This window comes from Orbicella franksi, chromosome 3, assembly GCF_964199315.1.
Source record: "Orbicella franksi chromosome 3, jaOrbFran1.1, whole genome shotgun sequence".
NCBI classification, from domain to species: domain Eukaryota; kingdom Metazoa; phylum Cnidaria; class Anthozoa; order Scleractinia; family Merulinidae; genus Orbicella; species Orbicella franksi.
In genome coordinates, this window is record NC_138147.1 from 4,785,518 (window position 1) to 4,802,996 (window position 17,479).

The 17,479-nt window shown below is 35.4% G+C and overlaps 2 protein-coding genes across 4 annotated transcripts; both read left to right on the top strand.

Annotated features, from left to right (window-relative positions):
* The first annotated feature begins 3 nt into the window (after positions 1 to 3).
* LOC145480833 (uncharacterized) lies at positions 4 to 3,580 on the top strand. 3 transcript variants are annotated; one of them, XR_014048551.1, is made up of 17 exons: positions 4 to 501; positions 599 to 1,172; positions 1,272 to 1,295; positions 1,394 to 1,417; positions 1,517 to 1,540; positions 1,639 to 1,662; positions 1,762 to 1,785; positions 1,882 to 1,905; positions 2,005 to 2,028; positions 2,127 to 2,150; positions 2,250 to 2,273; positions 2,370 to 2,393; positions 2,493 to 2,516; positions 2,928 to 2,951; positions 3,053 to 3,076; positions 3,175 to 3,334; positions 3,508 to 3,580. XR_014048551.1 is itself a non-coding variant. In XM_081459161.1 (17 exons), the coding sequence occupies exons 2-17, from the start codon at positions 1,061 to 1,063 to the stop codon at positions 3,358 to 3,360; spliced, it is 498 nt and encodes a 165-aa protein (XP_081315287.1). In that variant the 5' UTR covers positions 4 to 501; positions 599 to 1,060; the 3' UTR covers positions 3,361 to 3,496. The 3 variants fall into 3 exon arrangements, 1 of the variants encoding a protein (XP_081315287.1); XR_014048552.1 differs by having other exon boundaries at positions 3,505 to 3,529; XM_081459161.1 differs by lacking the exon at positions 3,508 to 3,580 and having other exon boundaries at positions 3,175 to 3,198; positions 3,311 to 3,496.
* A 150-nt stretch (positions 3,581 to 3,730) lies between these two features.
* Positions 3,731 to 15,726, top strand: LOC145480823 (uncharacterized). Its single transcript, XM_081459146.1, has 25 exons — positions 3,731 to 3,753; positions 3,870 to 3,890; positions 3,989 to 4,012; positions 4,112 to 4,135; positions 4,238 to 4,258; positions 4,496 to 4,519; positions 4,618 to 4,644; positions 4,758 to 4,781; positions 5,422 to 5,445; positions 5,568 to 5,591; positions 5,695 to 5,718; positions 5,821 to 5,844; positions 6,072 to 6,095; positions 6,193 to 6,216; positions 6,615 to 6,638; positions 6,749 to 6,775; positions 6,885 to 6,908; positions 7,413 to 7,433; positions 10,577 to 10,597; positions 11,318 to 11,365; positions 12,010 to 12,332; positions 13,034 to 13,169; positions 13,578 to 13,607; positions 13,952 to 14,406; positions 15,002 to 15,726. Exons 6-25 carry the CDS (start codon positions 4,504 to 4,506, stop codon positions 15,209 to 15,211), a joined length of 1,530 nt encoding a protein of 509 aa, XP_081315272.1. The 5' UTR covers positions 3,731 to 3,753; positions 3,870 to 3,890; positions 3,989 to 4,012; positions 4,112 to 4,135; positions 4,238 to 4,258; positions 4,496 to 4,503; the 3' UTR covers positions 15,212 to 15,726.
* Positions 15,727 to 17,479: the final 1,753 nt, after the last annotated feature.

Here is a 17,479-nt window from a genome sequence, read left to right on the forward strand (position 1 = left end):
ACTACTACGGAATGTAAGATTAATGTTAACATTACTAGAAATTGCAATACTTTGTTTTATTTTTATGTTATATTTCTTTCTCATTGATAATAATTGTGTGTTTCATTTCAGCTCCAGAGAAAACAACTACAGAGGGTAATATTAATATTAACAGTATTTAGAAATTGCAGTACTTTGTTTTATTTTTCTCTTATATTTCTTTCTCATTTATAATAATTGTGTTTGATTTCAGCTCCAGAGAAAACTACTACAGAAGGTAATATCAATGTTAACAGTATTTAAAAATTGCAGTTCTTTGTTTGATTTTTATGTTATCATTTTTTCTCCTTTATAATAATTGTGCGTTTCATTCCAGCTCCAGAGACAACTACTACGGAATGTAAGATTAATGTTAACATTACTAGAAATTGCAATACTTTGTTTTATTTTTATGTTATATTTCTTTCTCATTGATAATAATTGTGTGTTTCATTTCAGCTCCAGAGAAAACAACTACAGAGGGTAATATTAATATTAACAGTATTTAGAAATTGCAGTACTTTGTTTTATTTTTCTCTTATACTTCTTTCTCATTTATAATAATTGTGTTTGATTTCAGCTCCAGAGAAAACTACTACAGAAGGTAATATCAATGTTAACAGTATTTAAAAATTGCAGTTCTTTGTTTGATTTTTATGTTATCATTTTTTCTCCTTGATAATAATTGTGCGTTTCATTCCAGCTCCAGAGACAACTACTACGGAATGTAAGATTAATGTTAACATTACGTGAAATTGCAGTACTTTGTTTTATTTTTATGTTATATAACTTAATAATATTAACAGTATTTAGAAATTGCAGTACTTTGTTTTATTTTTCTGTTATATTTCTTTCTCATTTATAATAATTGTGTGTTTCATTTCAGCTCCAGAGAAAACTACTACAGAAGGTAATATTAATGTTAACAGTATTTAAAAATTGCAGTTCTTTGTTTGATTTTTATGTTGTCATTTTTTTTCCTTTATAATAATTGTGCCTTTCATTCCAGCTCCAGAGACAACTACTACGGAAGGCAAGATTAATGTTAACAATCCTTGAAATTGCAGTACTTTGTTTTATTTTTTGTTCTATTTCCTTCTCATTTATAATAATTGTGTGTTTCATCTCAGCTCCAGAGAAAACTACTACAGAAGGTAATATTAATGTTAACAGTATTTAAAACTTGCAGTTCTTTGTTTGATTTTTATGTTATCATTTTTGCTCTTTTATAATAATTGTGCGTTTCATTCCAGCTCCAGAGACAACTACTACGGAAGGTAAGATTAATGTTAACATTACTTGAAATTGCAGTACTTCGTTTTATTTTTGTGTTGTATTTTTTTCTCATTTATAATAATTGTGTGTTTCATTTTAGCTCCAGAGAAAACTACTACAGAAGGTAATATTAATGTTAACAGTATTTAAAACTTACAGTTCTTTGTTTGATTTTTATAATATCCCTTTTTCTCCTTTATAATAATTGTGCTTTTCATTCCAGCTCCAGAGACGACTACTACGGAAGGTAAGATTAATGTTAACTTTCCTTGAAATTCCAGTACTTTGTTTTATTTTTAAGTTGTATTTCTTTCTCATCTATAAAAATTGTGTGTTTCATTTCAGCTCCAGAGAAAACTACTACAGAAGGTAATATTAATGTTAACAGTATTTAAAACTTGCAGTTCTTTGTTTGATTTTTATGTTATCATTTTTTCTCCTTTATAATAATTGTGCGTGTCATTCCAGCTCCAGAGACGACTACTACGGAAGGTTAGATTAATGTTAACATTACTTGAAATTGCAGTACTTTGTTTTAATTTTATGTTATATTTCTTTCTTATTCATAATAATTGTGTTTCATTTCAGCTCCAGAGAAAACTACTAGAGAAGGTAATATTAATGTTAACAGTATTTAAAAATTGCAGTTTTTTGTTTGATTTTTATTTTATCATTTTTTTTCCTTTATAATAATTGTGCGTTTCATTCCAGCTCCAGAAACAACTACTACGGAAGGTAAGATTAATGTTAACATTACTTCAAATTGGAGTACTTTGTTTTATTTTTATGTTATATTTCTTTCTTATTCATAATAATTGTGTGTTTCTTTTCAGTACCAGAGAAAACTACTACTGAAGGTAATATTAATGTTAACAGTATTAAAAAATTGCCGTTGTTTGCTTGATTTTTATGTTATAATTTTCTCTCCTTTATAATAATTGTGCGTTTCATTCCAGCTCCAGGGACAACTACTACGGAAGGTAAGATTAATGTTAACATTCCTTGAAATTGCAGTACTTTGTTTTATTTATGGTATATTTCTTTCTTATTTATAATAATTGTGTGTTTCATTTCAGCTCCAGAGAAAACTACTACAGAAGGTAATATTAATGTTAACAGTATTTAAAAATTGCGGTTGTTTGCTTGATTTTTATGTTATAATTTTCTCTCCTTTATAATAATTGGGCTTTTTGTTCCAGCTCCCGAGAGAACTACTATAAAAGGTACGATTAATGTTAACAGTTTTTAAAATTGCATTACTTAGTTTTGTTTTCCTGATAAAATCTTTTTTTATCTGTAATAGTTGTGCTTTTTACATCAGCTCCAGAGATAAATACTACAGAAAGTGATTGTTAACAGTTTTATAAATTGTTGTGTTTTGCTTTGTTTTGTTTTCTTAGCATTTTATTACCTTTTTCGCGTACTTTTAATAATCTTTTCTTTTTATCTCCAGTTCCAGCGACAACTGCTGTAATAGATATATTTCCGTTCAAAACTTTTTTTGCCATTATTTTAAGGCTACTTGTGATGCCTTTATTTTTAGCACGGAAGATATTCAGTAAAGATGTTAAGCGCTTTTCGTTCAACGTTTTGTTCTTATTTTGATTCTATCTTTCTTTCCTTTTGATTTCTAGAAACAGAGATAACTACTACAGAAGGTAAGATTAACGTTGAAGTTATTTGAAACTGAAGTACTTTGTTTCTTTCTTCATGTTATAATTTTTTTTCTCATTGATAATAATTGTGCGTTTCATTGCAGCTCCAGAGATAACTACTACAGAAGGTAAGATTAATGTTAACAGCATTTGAAATTGCAGTACTTTGTTCTATTTTTATGTTATAACCTTCTCTTATTTATAACAATGGTGCGTTTCATTCCAGCTCAAGAGATGACTACTACAGAAGGTAAGGTTAATGTTAACAGTATTTGAAATTGCAGTTCTTAGTTTTGTTTTGATATTTTTTGGTTGTTGCTTGCTTTTTTGTACTTATAATATTTATGCCTTTTTGTCGCCAGCTCCAGAGATAACTACTACAGAAGGTAAGCCTAGCGATAATATTATTTGAAATTTGCTAATTTCCTCGCTCTGAATTTGTTGCTGTTATTTTAATTTATGACGTTAGCAGTACTCAAGATTGTTTAACCTTTAAATTCTAAGTTCACTGATCATTTATTTTAATATTTTATTACCTGCCTCTTTATTTCCCCAGCAGCAGAGGAAACGACTACCAAAGGCATGTTTAAAGACGTTATGGTTCCTTACAATTTTGTTCTCTTTTTTGATTTTGTTTCGTTGTTTTTATACATATAACGTCGTTAAAGTTTCTTTTCTCTCATATAATTTCGTTTCCAGCAGGAAAGACAACTTCTATCAATTATTTAAGTTTATTGATTATTATTTTAATATTTATTATTTGCCTCTTCATTTTCAGGAGCAGCAGAAGAGACGACGACAGAAGGCATGTTAAACAACATTCTGCTCTCTTATAAATGTCTTTTTTATGTTGTTGTTTTTAATTTTGCCCTGGTAGTCTTTTTTTATTTCTCATTTTCCCTTCAATTTCATATCGAGCAGCAGTGATAACTACTACAGCGGGTAAGTTTGACATTGATATTACTTGAAATTTATCTATATTTTCGTTTTGGTTTACTTCTATAATGCTAATCTTATCTTGCTTACCTTTTCATTTGTAGCACCAAAGATAATTACTACAGAAGGTCAGTTGAGCGTTCATATTACTTGAAATGTATTTATTTTTTCGTTTTTATTTTTTCATTGTTATTTTAATCTTACCTTTCTTGACGTTTAATTTCTAGCACCAAAGATAACTACCACCGTAGGTATGTCTGACTTTACAGTTTCTTAAAATTGTCTTTTGTTTCCGTTGTAAATTTTTGTACACCACTGTAATATTCTATTATTTACCTCTTCATTTCCCGTAGCAGCTGAGGCAACGACTACAGGTGTGTCTAACGACGTTATGATTCCTTCCAATTAATTTGTGTTTCAGTGTTTTAGTTTCATTTTTGATCTCAGCACAACTAAATTTCTCTTATGTCTCGTATTATTTTGTTTTTAGCATTAGAGATAACTACTACAGAATGTCGGCCTAACGCTAATATTATTTAACATTTATATATTTTGTTGTTCTAAATTTGTTCTTCTTTTTTGATACTGCCTTTTTTGCCTTAAATTTCCAGCATCAGAGATGACTACTACAGATGGTATGTCGATAACATTACTTCTACTCAAATTTCTTAATTTTCTAGTTCGTCTTAATTTTTATTGGCTAACATTTTATCACTTGCCTCTTCATTTCCAGTTGCTGCAGAGGTAACTACTACTGCAGGTATGTTTAACAATGTTATAGCTCCTAACAATTGTGTTTGTTTGCTTCAGTTTTGTGTTGGAATTTGACCACTATTAACTTTATGTTATTTTTCTATTCTGTTTGGTTTCCAGCAGTAGAGACAACCACTACAGAAGGTGAGCGTATTGTTAATTGTATCTGAATTTGTTTTATATCACTGTTTTTGTGTTAATTGCATCACCATAATCTTTTTTTTATTATTTGTAATATTCATAATATTTTCTTTCCAGCTCCGGAGACAATAGATAGTATGTTTGAAATTGAAGCTGCTCGCACGCCCTTTTTCACGTTTGGTAATTTGACAAATTGACGTCAGTTTTCATGCATCTGTCCTGTTATTGACATTGAATTTCGTCATAACATTGTCAAAGTAGTCTCCACAGCTACTTTGACCTCGCTCCCGATGTGTGGCTTCATAGCGCAGTTGGTAGAGCATCACACCGGTATCGCGGAGATCACGGGTTCGAATCCCGTTGAAGCCCTGACTTTTTCCAGGCTTCTTCTTTCCATTTGCTTAAATTGGAAAATTTACAGCGATGATCATTCTTCACTTTCCTACTTTGACAATGTTATGACGAAATTTATGATCATCAACAGGACAGACGCAGAAGGCAGAAGGGACAAAATTAAAAATTCATGTGTCTGTCTGTTTATTGACATTGAAAATTAGCCAATGAGCGAGCGAGAATTTCTCCAGACATTGTAAAAAATTTTATTGCCACTATTTTAGTCCTATACTTGCTTTTTAATTTCCAGTAGCAGAGGTAACAACTACAGAAGGTACGTGCAATGACGATTTAGTAGCGTACAACTGTATTATTTTTTCCGTTTTTGTTGCTGTTTTTAATCATGATATCACCGTGACTAACTTGATGTTATCTCTCATTCTTTTCCGTTTCCAGCAGCAGAAATAACTACTACAAAAGGTTAGCCTAACGTTAACTTGACTTGAAAGGTCTTTATGTTGTCGTTGTAATTTTGTTGTTGTTGTTCTAATCTCACTTTTAACTTTTGACTTTTAATTTCTAGAACCAGAGACTACTACTACAGAAGGTATGTCTGATGTTACCATTTCTCAAAACCGTTTCATGTTTTCGTTTTAATTTCACTGACACCATTTCAATATTTTATGACTTGTGTCATTATTTCCTGCAGCAGTAGAGACAACCACCACAGAAGGTATTTCTAACGACGTTATAGTCCTTTAGAATTGTGTGCCAAAGGCTTCTTTGTGAATTTACTTGTATCGGTATTATTGTTTCCTTATTTTTCATTTTGATTACCAAAGATAACTACTACAGAAGGTAATTGTATTGTTGACGGTGTTTGAAATCATTTTATTCCTTTTTTAATGTTTTCGCTGTTACATTTATCTCTTTTATATAATTTATTCTTTTTCGTTGCAGCTCCAGCGATGACTACTAAAGAAGGTACATCTGCAGTTTCAGTTACTAACATTGTCTTATTACTCCATCCAAATCTTATGCTGTTATTCTAATCTTATCTTTGCTGCTTTTTAATTTCCAATAACAGAGGTTACTACTACCGATGGTATGTCAGACTCTAACCACGGTTACGTTACCATTATTTTATCTTTGTTCTGATTGTTCTGTAAGTTTAACGTTGCTTTTTCTCCTGCTTGTAATAGTACGTAATAGGCCAATTCCGATACATTAAAATTCTAACTTGGCTCCGAGGCCTAGGGGAATAAAATAAAAGAAATTCATTATTCATCCTTCATCCTCGATGCGATTTCTTTTGTTTTATTCCCCTAAGCCTCGGAGCCAAGTTAGAATTTTAATATATTGTAATTAGCCCATTTCATTGCTGTTATTCCATCTTATCTTTCGTTCCTTTTAACCTACTGGTATGACTGGCGTGGATATCGCTTAAAATTTTCTTGTAATTCAGTTTATTGACACTATTCAATCATTTCAATTTATTTCCAGCAGCAGTGGTAACTACTACAGAGGGTATGTTCACAATTTTATGGTTCCTCATGATCGCTTATATTTTTTACTTTTAATTTGACCAGCTTGGAATGAGGCGCCTAATATCTTATCTGTCACTATTTTATTTCCAGCACCAGACGTAGCCACTACACAACTGGGCAAGTCTAAATTCAATTCCTCAAAATTGTTACACCTTTGATGGCTTGTTTTGGTTTTAAAATGTGATATTGTCGTCTTAACATCCTATATATTTTGTTTTATTTTCAGCATCAAAGATAACTACTACAGAAGGTAAGTCCATCATTAATGTTATTTTAAAATTGTTTTAGCCTGTTGTTTCATATCAATTTTGTCGCCTTTTCATTTCCAGCACTAATGAAAAGGCAAAGATTGGCAATTATCTCAAAAACTATTTTGAAACTGAATTGAACTGAACTTATAAAAACTAAATTTTTGGAAACCTCCTAGTGCCTTCAACAGAGTTTGAAAAGTTAGTTCTTTGCGTCTTCTTTTTTTTTTTTTTTTTTTTTTTTTTCCAAACTCTGACCAAGGCAACAGAAGGTTGCCTAAAATTTAGCCTTGAATAAAGTTTTTATAAGTACAATTTTATTCTTTTAAATCAGTTTTCAACATTATTTTTCACATGTTCAACGCTGATCGCTCAATTAACATTTATTGGAAATTAAAATTCATTTTTTTTTAATTATTCAACTTGAAATATTGCTAGAAATTTTTCACCTTGTTTTCGTCACTCTGATCATATCATTGATATCTCAAACTTATTTTCTCTTGCAGAACTAGAGGAATTCACAGAGGGTATATTTGACATTGATTTTACTTGAAATATTTGCTACTGTTTGAAACTTTATTTGAGACAATCGGATTAACTAGTATTTGAACATTCTGTTTGTTCGTTTGTCTTTATATAGAGATTTTTCCACCCGATTTTGCTTTTCCATATCTTCGAGGCCAGCCATCTTGATTCCACGCTTGGTCAATAACCCATATTTACAAACGAGTCTAAATTTCCGTCTGAACTTGTCAAAATTGAGTGATGTTCGTTTCCTTTTTTATTGATAGTTATTAACCAATCCCGAGGGATGCAAATGATCATTGTTAGGGCCTGGCGGCCATGTTTGATGATACAAACAAAAGAAGCCAGAATTATTTTGTTAATGCCGTCCAATATGGCGGCGATGACGTCACGTGAATAACAAGAATGAACCTTTTCGGCGACATGGCGGCCATTTGGAAATCTATTATTTCAAATAACTATGATGAGATGCTTAGGGGGCAAAAACATACTTTTTTAAGCAATTTTATTTACAGGACGAACACTTACAGTACTAATATTTTTATACTTGCATTTACACTTACACTGTGCTTGCTACTTACACTACTAATCATAAAAATTACAATTTCCTCGATTGTGATTGGTTTAACAAAACTCCTATTTTCTACTAATTCACTTGCCAAGTTGTTATCGGACAGTTTGTTATTGGACAGTTTGGTATCGGACAGTTCAATAAGCCAATCACATTCAAAGTTGTAGTTACGTGCGTGTGTGCGCGCGCTTGCTTTTGTGTTTTTGGCGCCTAATTGCCCATAGGAGGCGTGGTGGCCTTAAAATGGTTAGATCTCCTTTGTAGGTATTTTAATGCAAATTTTCCCTCTCTTTCATAACTTGGCTATTCTTCTTTTCTCGGAAATGGTAATTGCGGGCCCAAGAAGAGCCCGCAACCTATTTTGCACGCCATATCTCGATTTTGGAGCAAATTTGTTCTGCCAAAATCGATCGATAAATCCTCGTAAACCAATCAGAATCCATTTCTACTCGAACAAGAATATTTTAAAAGATGGCCGCCGGGTCGGCCAGTGTGCTAGATCTTCAAAGCCAAAGTTTTGCATCACTGAAGTGGTAATGTAATTTAAAAGATTGAAAATGGAAAGAAACAGTTTTAAAGAAGAGTCAGTTCTCGCAATGATGTCAAAAGAAGAGCAGCAACCGATGAAAACTTGTATAGTTTGGCCCTGGCTCGATTTTTGCTTCGTTCGGGTGGACTTCCACTAAGATTGTATGGAATGCAAAGAAGGCGATTTTATCACGCGCATCACGCGTATTTGGAACTTGGATCACGTGAAACTCAAGCATAGCAGCGCCGTCCAATCCAAATCGAGCGTGTCAACTTGGGACGTTTCCTGTTCAGCGTTCATGTCGCGTTTGAAGTCTGCCTCGAGCGAGTTGTTATCTGTTCTCGTTCTTGGAGTCGAGCGAGTTGTGATCTGCTCTCGACCTTGGAGTTGTAAAGTTAAGTATAGCGTGACATGCCCGACAAACAATTTTAGAATAAGCTTTGATTACATAATTACAGCCGGAAAGATGATCTATGTATAAGCCTTTATGACAGAAAAAACACAATTACAGCGTTTTAGTAAAACTAAACAAAAACAAAACGACAAAACAAGTGTATCATGGAATTTTATAGTGTAGGTGACTGTTTCATAGGTTTAGTAAAATTGCTCTATGCAACACCTCCACGTACACTTTTGAGCACATAAATTGGCAAGAAGGAAAAGGGGGTGCTGCTGAACTTTCAAGCTACCCTTATGGGCAAATATTTTAGCCCCGCGAAGCGATACATTTCACTTCAGGCCCCAAAATATGTCATGACCCCGAGAACCATGTATAACACACCTATTGAAAATTAATCTCAATGCGCCACTGATTGCAACTTAGAACAACTCTGATACATTTTTAGTAACCCAAAACACTAAGCATCGTCCTCGCCCGCGTTTCCTAACCTTTGGTTATTACTAGTTTTTATGATTAATTGGTAATAAGACTTCGTGTCGTCCAATTCGGTCTGTAATCATAGTCGTGATAAACAAATCGGACTCCCGCTGTGCGGTCGTCCGATTTTGTTGTCACTCTTATGATAACCGACCGAATTGGACTCCACTCATTCCTATTACCATTATTTATACTTAAACTATTTATGCACTAGTTACAATACATATATTACAATACAATCACACTAATTAAATTATAATTGGCTTACTTACAATGCTCTTTTTATTATAGATAAACTCCATAAACATATAAGTTACACACACGCTACATTTTATTTTTCTACAATGCACTTAATTATGCTAGACTGCTTCCTTACTTTCAATTACTACCAACGGAAAAACGCTAAAAATTACTTACAATACTGCTGATTAAACTTACGCACTTACATAATAATAAAAAAAGGAGAAACAAACAAACAAAAAGAGAGAAAGTTTAAATAAAGCGGAGAAAGCCCTGCCGGTTTTCTTCCGCTTTTCTTTTAATACAGGAAGAGGCAACATCATAGATGTTCTTGGAACAAAAGTTGTTGGTTGATCGGCCTTTATGACCAGATTAGAATTATTTAAAACAAATTATTTTTGAACAAAGCAAGACCATTTCTTAAGGAAGGAACTGTATTTGTTGGCTGAGATCGCGATATATTTTTCAAGCTCTAATTTTTCCTGCGCAAGGGTGGTGAAATCCACAAATTGGTATCTCCTACTATTAAGGAAACAAATGTAGAGAAACTATTTGCCAATGAAAATAAGGTGGTTTAGGGTTAAACAAAATGAATTTAAAACACCATACATTATTTCATGTTTGGAGAGGATGGGTCGCATACTAATTTGCCCCCTAAACATCCCATAATAGCTATTTGAAATAATAGAATTCAAGATTGCAGCCGTATCGCCGAAAAGGTCCATTGATGGACTATGTCGACTTAATTTTGAAATAATGAATAAATGGCTAAAACAACTTGAATAATTTAATTCAAATGGAAGAAAAGCTTACTGCATGACGTTTAAGCGATGACGAGCTGTGTTGATAACACCCGCTAATGATAAAAATAATGCATAAAAATACTATATTGATTATCATTATTATTATTATTATTATTTTATTTTAGAACCAAATGGCCCTGTCACAGGTAAGCCAAACAATAAAAGTAACTGTATGATATTTGCGTCGGACTAGGTAAATTCCATGTAAAAAGCCTCAGTTTCAATTTACAAGGCTGTGAATTTTCCCATTAGGACACTTGCAAGAAGACAATTAAAAAGAAACTACCAAAATAAAAGAAAAAGACACTAACAACAACAACAACAAAAGATGAAGGGAGTGATTCCCAGAAGGAAACTAGAGAAGCTGCCAAGTTTTGTAAACGAGACTTAGGTCAAGTGTTGTCATAGCAACAGACCTGGCTCCAGTCCGAGTCAGTGTGATCGAGGTAGCTGTGATATTTGGGAACATTGTGCCAGTCATTGAATGTGGCCAGTTATCAGACAACATACAAAATTAATTGGACACGATGTGATTTATTAGATTAAGAAATTTAAGCTTATGCCGAAATTTAAGCGAGGTTTAAGATCAGCTACAGCTTTGTGAGCAATCGATCATTTTACAGTTGTCTGCTTGAGGACCTGGCCTTTAAATGGCGGCGAGGCTGGAGGTGACCTTGCTTTGATACAGACTTCTCTGCTTTTGTCATGTTAATGCACAGCTAGAATTAGAACAACTTGATTTACACAACAAAAACAGAGAGGTCTGTATCAAAAAAAGGTCACCTCAAGCCACGCTGCCATTCAAAGGCCAGATCACTGAGCAGACAACTGTAAAATGGTCTGTTCTTTTGTTTTATTTCATGTAGGTAGGATTGCTCCAGAAATTGTAGACCCCACCACCGAGGCACCAACAGGTACGAAATAAATGGAATATGAAATTGCTCTTTTAAATTTTGTGACCTTACCTTCAATCAATCCATTAATCAAACTTAATTTAAAGAGGGTAACCAATGAAGTTGTGGCCCTCTGAGAATCTTGCAAAAAATATGAATAGTATCTTTCTTTGTCAGTCCACTTTGTTTTTGTTAGCGGTTTTCCCATGTAGATAAGTTGAACCATAAACAACTCAGATGATCTGAACTCCTTGTTAGTGTAGAGCTTTTTGTTTTGGCCTGGGCGAAAGCGCAATCAATTTTTGATATGAAATCAATCCTTTTATCAAACCACCTAATTTATGCCACCTACTATGTAGAGGAATCAATGGAAAATGGTTTTTAAAATATAAGAACTAAATAACGCTAAACATTTTGCAGGTTTTGAAAGTCAGTTTGTCTTTGAATATTTCATCCAGTGAGACAAAGGACTAAGTCTTAAAAGCTCTCTACATGTTTGGAGTCAATTCGTCTCCGACATGATACCCATGCGCTCTGCGCAAAGTCGTATGTCAAATGACGAGAAATGTTAACAATGACGTCAGCAAAGATGGCTCTATGTCATGTGACGTCCATTCGATTCACTTGCATAGAAACATTTTTAATCAAACTTGGTTCTATTTAAGAAACTCCATGTGACGAAAACGCCCTCGGCGCTGCAGAAGGAGGAAAATTGTCAAGCGTGAATTTCACAGCCTCCTCGTTTTACAGTGAGTTGGAACCCTCTAAAGGCCGATTGAATGGACCGCTGGCCTGGTGTTCCCTTGGAGATACTGCTGGCGAAGAATACCTACAAATTCATGTACCGGAAGCGGAATCAATTTGTGCTATTGCCATCCAAGGGAATGGCTACAGCGAAGGTGACGAATATGTTACAGAGTTTCATGTGAAGCACTCTGAGGATGGCAGTCTGTGGAAAGAAATAGAGGACGGGCCTGGAAAAATAAAGGTATTTTGTGTTAAATGTTTGTTACTGGTGGTGGAGATTATAATGGTGACGATAATGATGATAACACCTTACCGTAAAAAAGTGAAGCAACTTAATTTATGCATGGCATAGATAACAGAATTTCACCGCGATCTGTAATTTGCTTGGAATTTGTGAGGACTTTCTTGGTATGTAAGGTTACTTGATCAGATGAATTGACACGTGTCGGAAACAAGGCCGACAAGCCATGTACTTTTTTCTCCAGAAAACTATGGCAGACCGTGGTAACTTGTAAAAAGAACCTACTGATTCAGTCCATGTTGCCGTGCTTCTGTTCAGTAATAGATCACAGATGACGTCAGAATGAGGTAAGAGCAAAAACGTGGCACACGAACCGTTGGGAGAAAGTGTCACTGAACAGTGTTCTTACCACATTTTGACGTCTTCATTGATCTATTACTAAAAAGACGCACGGTAACATGGAGTCTATAGTCTGCTTGTTTTATATACTAAAAAACAAATAAAAAATTGTTAATGAGGCTAACTAAGCGTCCTACAATTGATTACTATAAAGAAGCAATCAAACTGATGACAGAGTAATTCGATATATTTATAATAGAGAGCTGTTAATATTGTTGTAAAGTAGTTCGCATTAACGCTATCAATACAACATATATAGCATCGTGTTGTATTTTTATTTTTCTTTCCAAACCATTTATCAGGTGTTCGAGGGCAACAAGGACTCTAAGTCAATTTCCAAGCAAGTATTACCAGTTCCTGTAGAAGCTACATACGTTCGTATCTTCCCATTGCAATATGAGGGATGGATGTGTATGAGAGTTGAATTGTATGGAAGAGGTACGCATTCTGCAACGAGGTTATGTCGTGTATTTGACATATATAGCTAGCTAGTCAGTTACGCCGCAAATCAGAACTACTTGTAGTATCTAAAACACTATCAATACTGTACCTTCAGCTTAAGAATGAAGTTTACGATATTAATTATTGTCATTATCTTTTCAGCTTTGCTTTTGTTTACTCAGTAGTTTACTTTTTTAACGTGTGTGCATAGAATTCACCACTATGAGTTTAGTTCGCGTTCGTGCCACTGTAGTGTTTCGCTCCGTTGGTTTTCAAGGTAACACTTGCCGAGGAACTTGACATCTTATTAAGTTTGAAAAACGACAAGGAATTAACGAAAATAAGCCAAAATGTCATAATTGCGTCTTAATGATATATTTGAAATGTTTCGTTCTTTTCTTGCAGAAAACTCTCCCCGAGCGCCGTTCCCAGCAGGTATAAGAAATAATGTTAACAAACTTGTGCAAATTGATGAACAATTGATGCTATTTACGAACTGCGGATAGAGTCTAAAAACTGAATTGAAGAAATCAGTAATTCGACGGAGTTATTTCAATATATATATTGATCTGAATTGCAAAGAAGCCTGAAAAAATTGAAAAGCAATTCAAATATATATGAAAGAAAAAAAAAACTGGTGGCAAAGAAACAGGCGGATATGCATCTAGCTAGAGACCAGAGAGAGAGAGAGAGAGAGAGAGAGAGAGAGAGAGAGAGAGGGGGGGGGGGGTATACTGGATTTTGCAAAAAGAACTAACTAAATGTTTTGTGTTTTAAAGTCGCAGAAGCTGAAAGTTCCACTGTGACTCCACCCCTACCTACAACAGAGGTCAAAAGAAAAGGCATGGACGTAGGAATTTTGATTGACAGTTCCTCTGGTGTAACCGCTGACGAGTTCGAGCGCCTAAAATCTTTTATCTCACGGTTGGTCATCTCGATCAACAAGCAATTCAGCAACGTTCATTTTGGAATCATCGTCTACAGCGACAAACCTGATCTTGTCATGTCCCTGCAGAATGTAGATCGAATCAAAGTAAAATCGATTATCGAGGGCCTGAAATATACCCCTGGGGGACACCGTACCGATCTAGCCATGTTGTACGCCTCGCAGAAGCTGTTCTGTCCCAAGGGATGCGTGGATCGCCCGGAGGTGGAGAATGTGTTGATAGTTTTCACATCAGAGAGAACTGATGCCGAATCTCTTCCGTACAGTTTGGTATCTCCTATAATGAAGGTAAGTGAGTCAACATGTCTCGCAAACAATACGATTCAAAATGGTTCTGACACTCGTTAGAATGTAAGGCAGGTGCCAAGTGGCCAATCTGGCCGGCGCATGTCTCCGGTTTCTGCAGCAAGAAGTGACTAGGAGTATTTCTCCTTCCCATGGATGGGATGCTAGTCCATCGCATGCTACCCTCAGCATTAAATGGCCTTAAATTCACCGGTACTCATTTATACACCTGGGTAGAGAGAGGTACTGTGAAAGCAGTGTCTTGCCCAAGAACACAGCACAATGTCTCCCGGCCAGGGCTCGAACCAGAACCCCTCGATCCGGAGACAAGCGCACTAACCATTAGGCCAGCGCGCCTCCTACTCTTCAGAATAGCCAAGAGAAATCCTAAAATGATATATCTTCCAAGAAACAGGCAAAAAATTGTAAACGCCTTCTACTATTCATTTTTTGTTTCCTAAAACTTCGACGAAATTCCGGTATGAAATTTCTTTTACTGTTGTAGGGCGGGGGGGGGGGGGGGGAGGGCAGGGAGGGCAGGGCGGGTGAGCTGTTACTCACCACTGAATTCACTTTGTAATTTTCCTTCACTTTACAGAATTGCACGTCAAATATAGTCGCAGTGGGAATAAAGCCTGACGTTAGCAAGTCAGAGCTGATCAAAATAGCGTTAGGATCACCAGACCGCGCGCTCAAAGTCGAGTCACCGGATCACCTTAACTCTGGAGTCATCTCTAAGATCGAAGGAGTTCTAAAACAACCTCTTTCCATGGACGATTTGGATGCCTGGCTGTCCGAGCAAATGTGACGCCGTAAAGTTTTCTTTCAATTAAAATCAAGTCCCTGAAAATTAAAGCCAGAAGACAAAGTATGGGGTAGTGCCTTAAGGGCCAGTAAAAATGTTTTAGTATGAATGATAGTTTCAAGGGGTATAAGACGCTAAAATAGTTAGGCAAGTGCTAGTGTTGGTATTTTCACTTCGACAAAATTGAAAATTAAATTGTGGGTTTGTTGAATGCTAGCTATGGTCAGGTGTAGGGCTCGAAAGTAGGTTGAAAGCATTATAATTTTAAAGTAGAAGAATTTCAAGCCATAACCATTTGTAAATCCAGTAAATTTGAAAAATAAAAGCTCATTATTTACTTGCGTTTCCCGAGATATTTCATGATATTGCTTGATTTTTTTGTCCAACAGATGCAGTTAGTGATATAATGTATCTATCTGTCGTTTTCAGGTGTTCATGAGTTCTTTTTGATGCTAAAGTGCAAACACTGCTTTCCAATTGGCTCGATTACCGCCGATTTCTAGGGTCCGGTCGCTTTCCTCCCCTTCGGGGCGGGTGTAGCGTGGGCTCCCTCCCTCCCTCCCTCCCTCCCCTCCCCTTGAACAGTGGCTGATATTTGAGCTTCGATCTCTAAATTTCTCAGACGGGCCTAGTCTTAGGAATTTCAATGGACCTTTTTACCGATGCTATGTAATATCGACAATTTTTTGTGTCTCATACGGAAACAGCAGACCACACCTATAGGTCAATTATCATTCCGGAATTTATTAATATGCGAACTTTCATAAGAATCCATTACCAACTCGTAAACATATGAGGTCCCAAACTTACCAATTTTTACAAAGAAGTGTATTCCAGGCGGGGCGACAAGACTTGCCCCTGACATACATTTCTTTGTAAAATCAGGCAAGTTAAGGTCCTATATTTTCATGAGTTTGCAGTGGATTCTAATCATAGTTAGTGTAGGGGAACTATGTTTCCGGCAATGAAACTTCGCATAGTTAAGAAATTCGGCATGAGGATCGAGCGGAGGGGCTTATTGTTTTGTTTAAATGAATCAGTCGTAAAGCGTCGCACAGGTAAAAAGGTCTAATCTCTCCACACATTTAAATTAAAATTTTCTCCAGCTCAGCTGACAATTAAGCCTAACACTAACCCTAACCCTAACCCTAAACCTAAACCTAAACCTAACTCTAACCCTAACCCTAACTATAACCCTAACTATAACCCTAACCCCAACTGATTATCTCAACTGTGAACAGAATTTTTAAAATGTCAGCCGACAACTAAAAATATAGCCTGCGTAGCAAGCGTATAAAAGGGACGGGGTGGGGGAGGAGCAAGAGAATTTTCCCCCGAATTCTGTTCCTCCTCCCCCATCCCCTACCCTTTATACGCCTGCTACGCAGGCTACTGAAAATAAAAACAACTTGTTGCTGTGTAGCGCTGTGTGCCACTTTGAATTGCATTCGTCGATAAAGTTAACTTACGGAAAGTGCTTATGTTTCGTTTTTGACAGGGACATTTCGGGAAAACCTCTTCATCTCTTTGCTATCCATGATCACACCCGTGTTATGGCGCAGATGCACTTGGAAATGCTAAGCGCGCGCGTGCGATTGTTTAGTCAAAGAGAAGAATTCAATTGAACTGACGACAACTAACCGGCCAATCGTCTTGGCATAAAAGCAGTTATTAAACCATTTCAAACTAAATTTCTCGCTCTTCAATCTCGACATAGTTCACGGTTCAATCCTTTTCCAGAAAGAATTGCAGTACTTCAATCAATAAAAATGACTGAACAAAACAATGCAAAGGCCTTTTTACGGATAAACAAAGAAATTCTTTCGATCTTTCCATTTGTTTATGCCACGTATCCCTGTTGTTTACTCAGCTGGAAAACCAAAACCCCGTAAAGGCTTCTTCAAAGACAAAACAATCAATTTTTGTGCCATAGCTTCCGCTTGTTTTTAGCGGGATGTAACAATTTCGACAATAATTTCGACAATTACTTTAAAAAAGACTTAAAACGGAAAAGGCTGATTATCGGAAGATCTCTTTTTCGGTTACATACTATATTTCTTTAATTACGCCTCCAAAAGAAAACAAATATTTGAGGAATCGAAGAAATACAAGATAACGTGGAAGGAAGTCTGCTAAGTGTGGCAGGATGTCACGAATTCGAAATTTTCATTTTTGTGAAATTTCAAATTTATTTTTCTTTTCACTGCGTACTTCTTTGGTGGTTTCTTTAAAAAAAGAACGCCTGAGCACAGGTTATTCTACTGCGAGAAA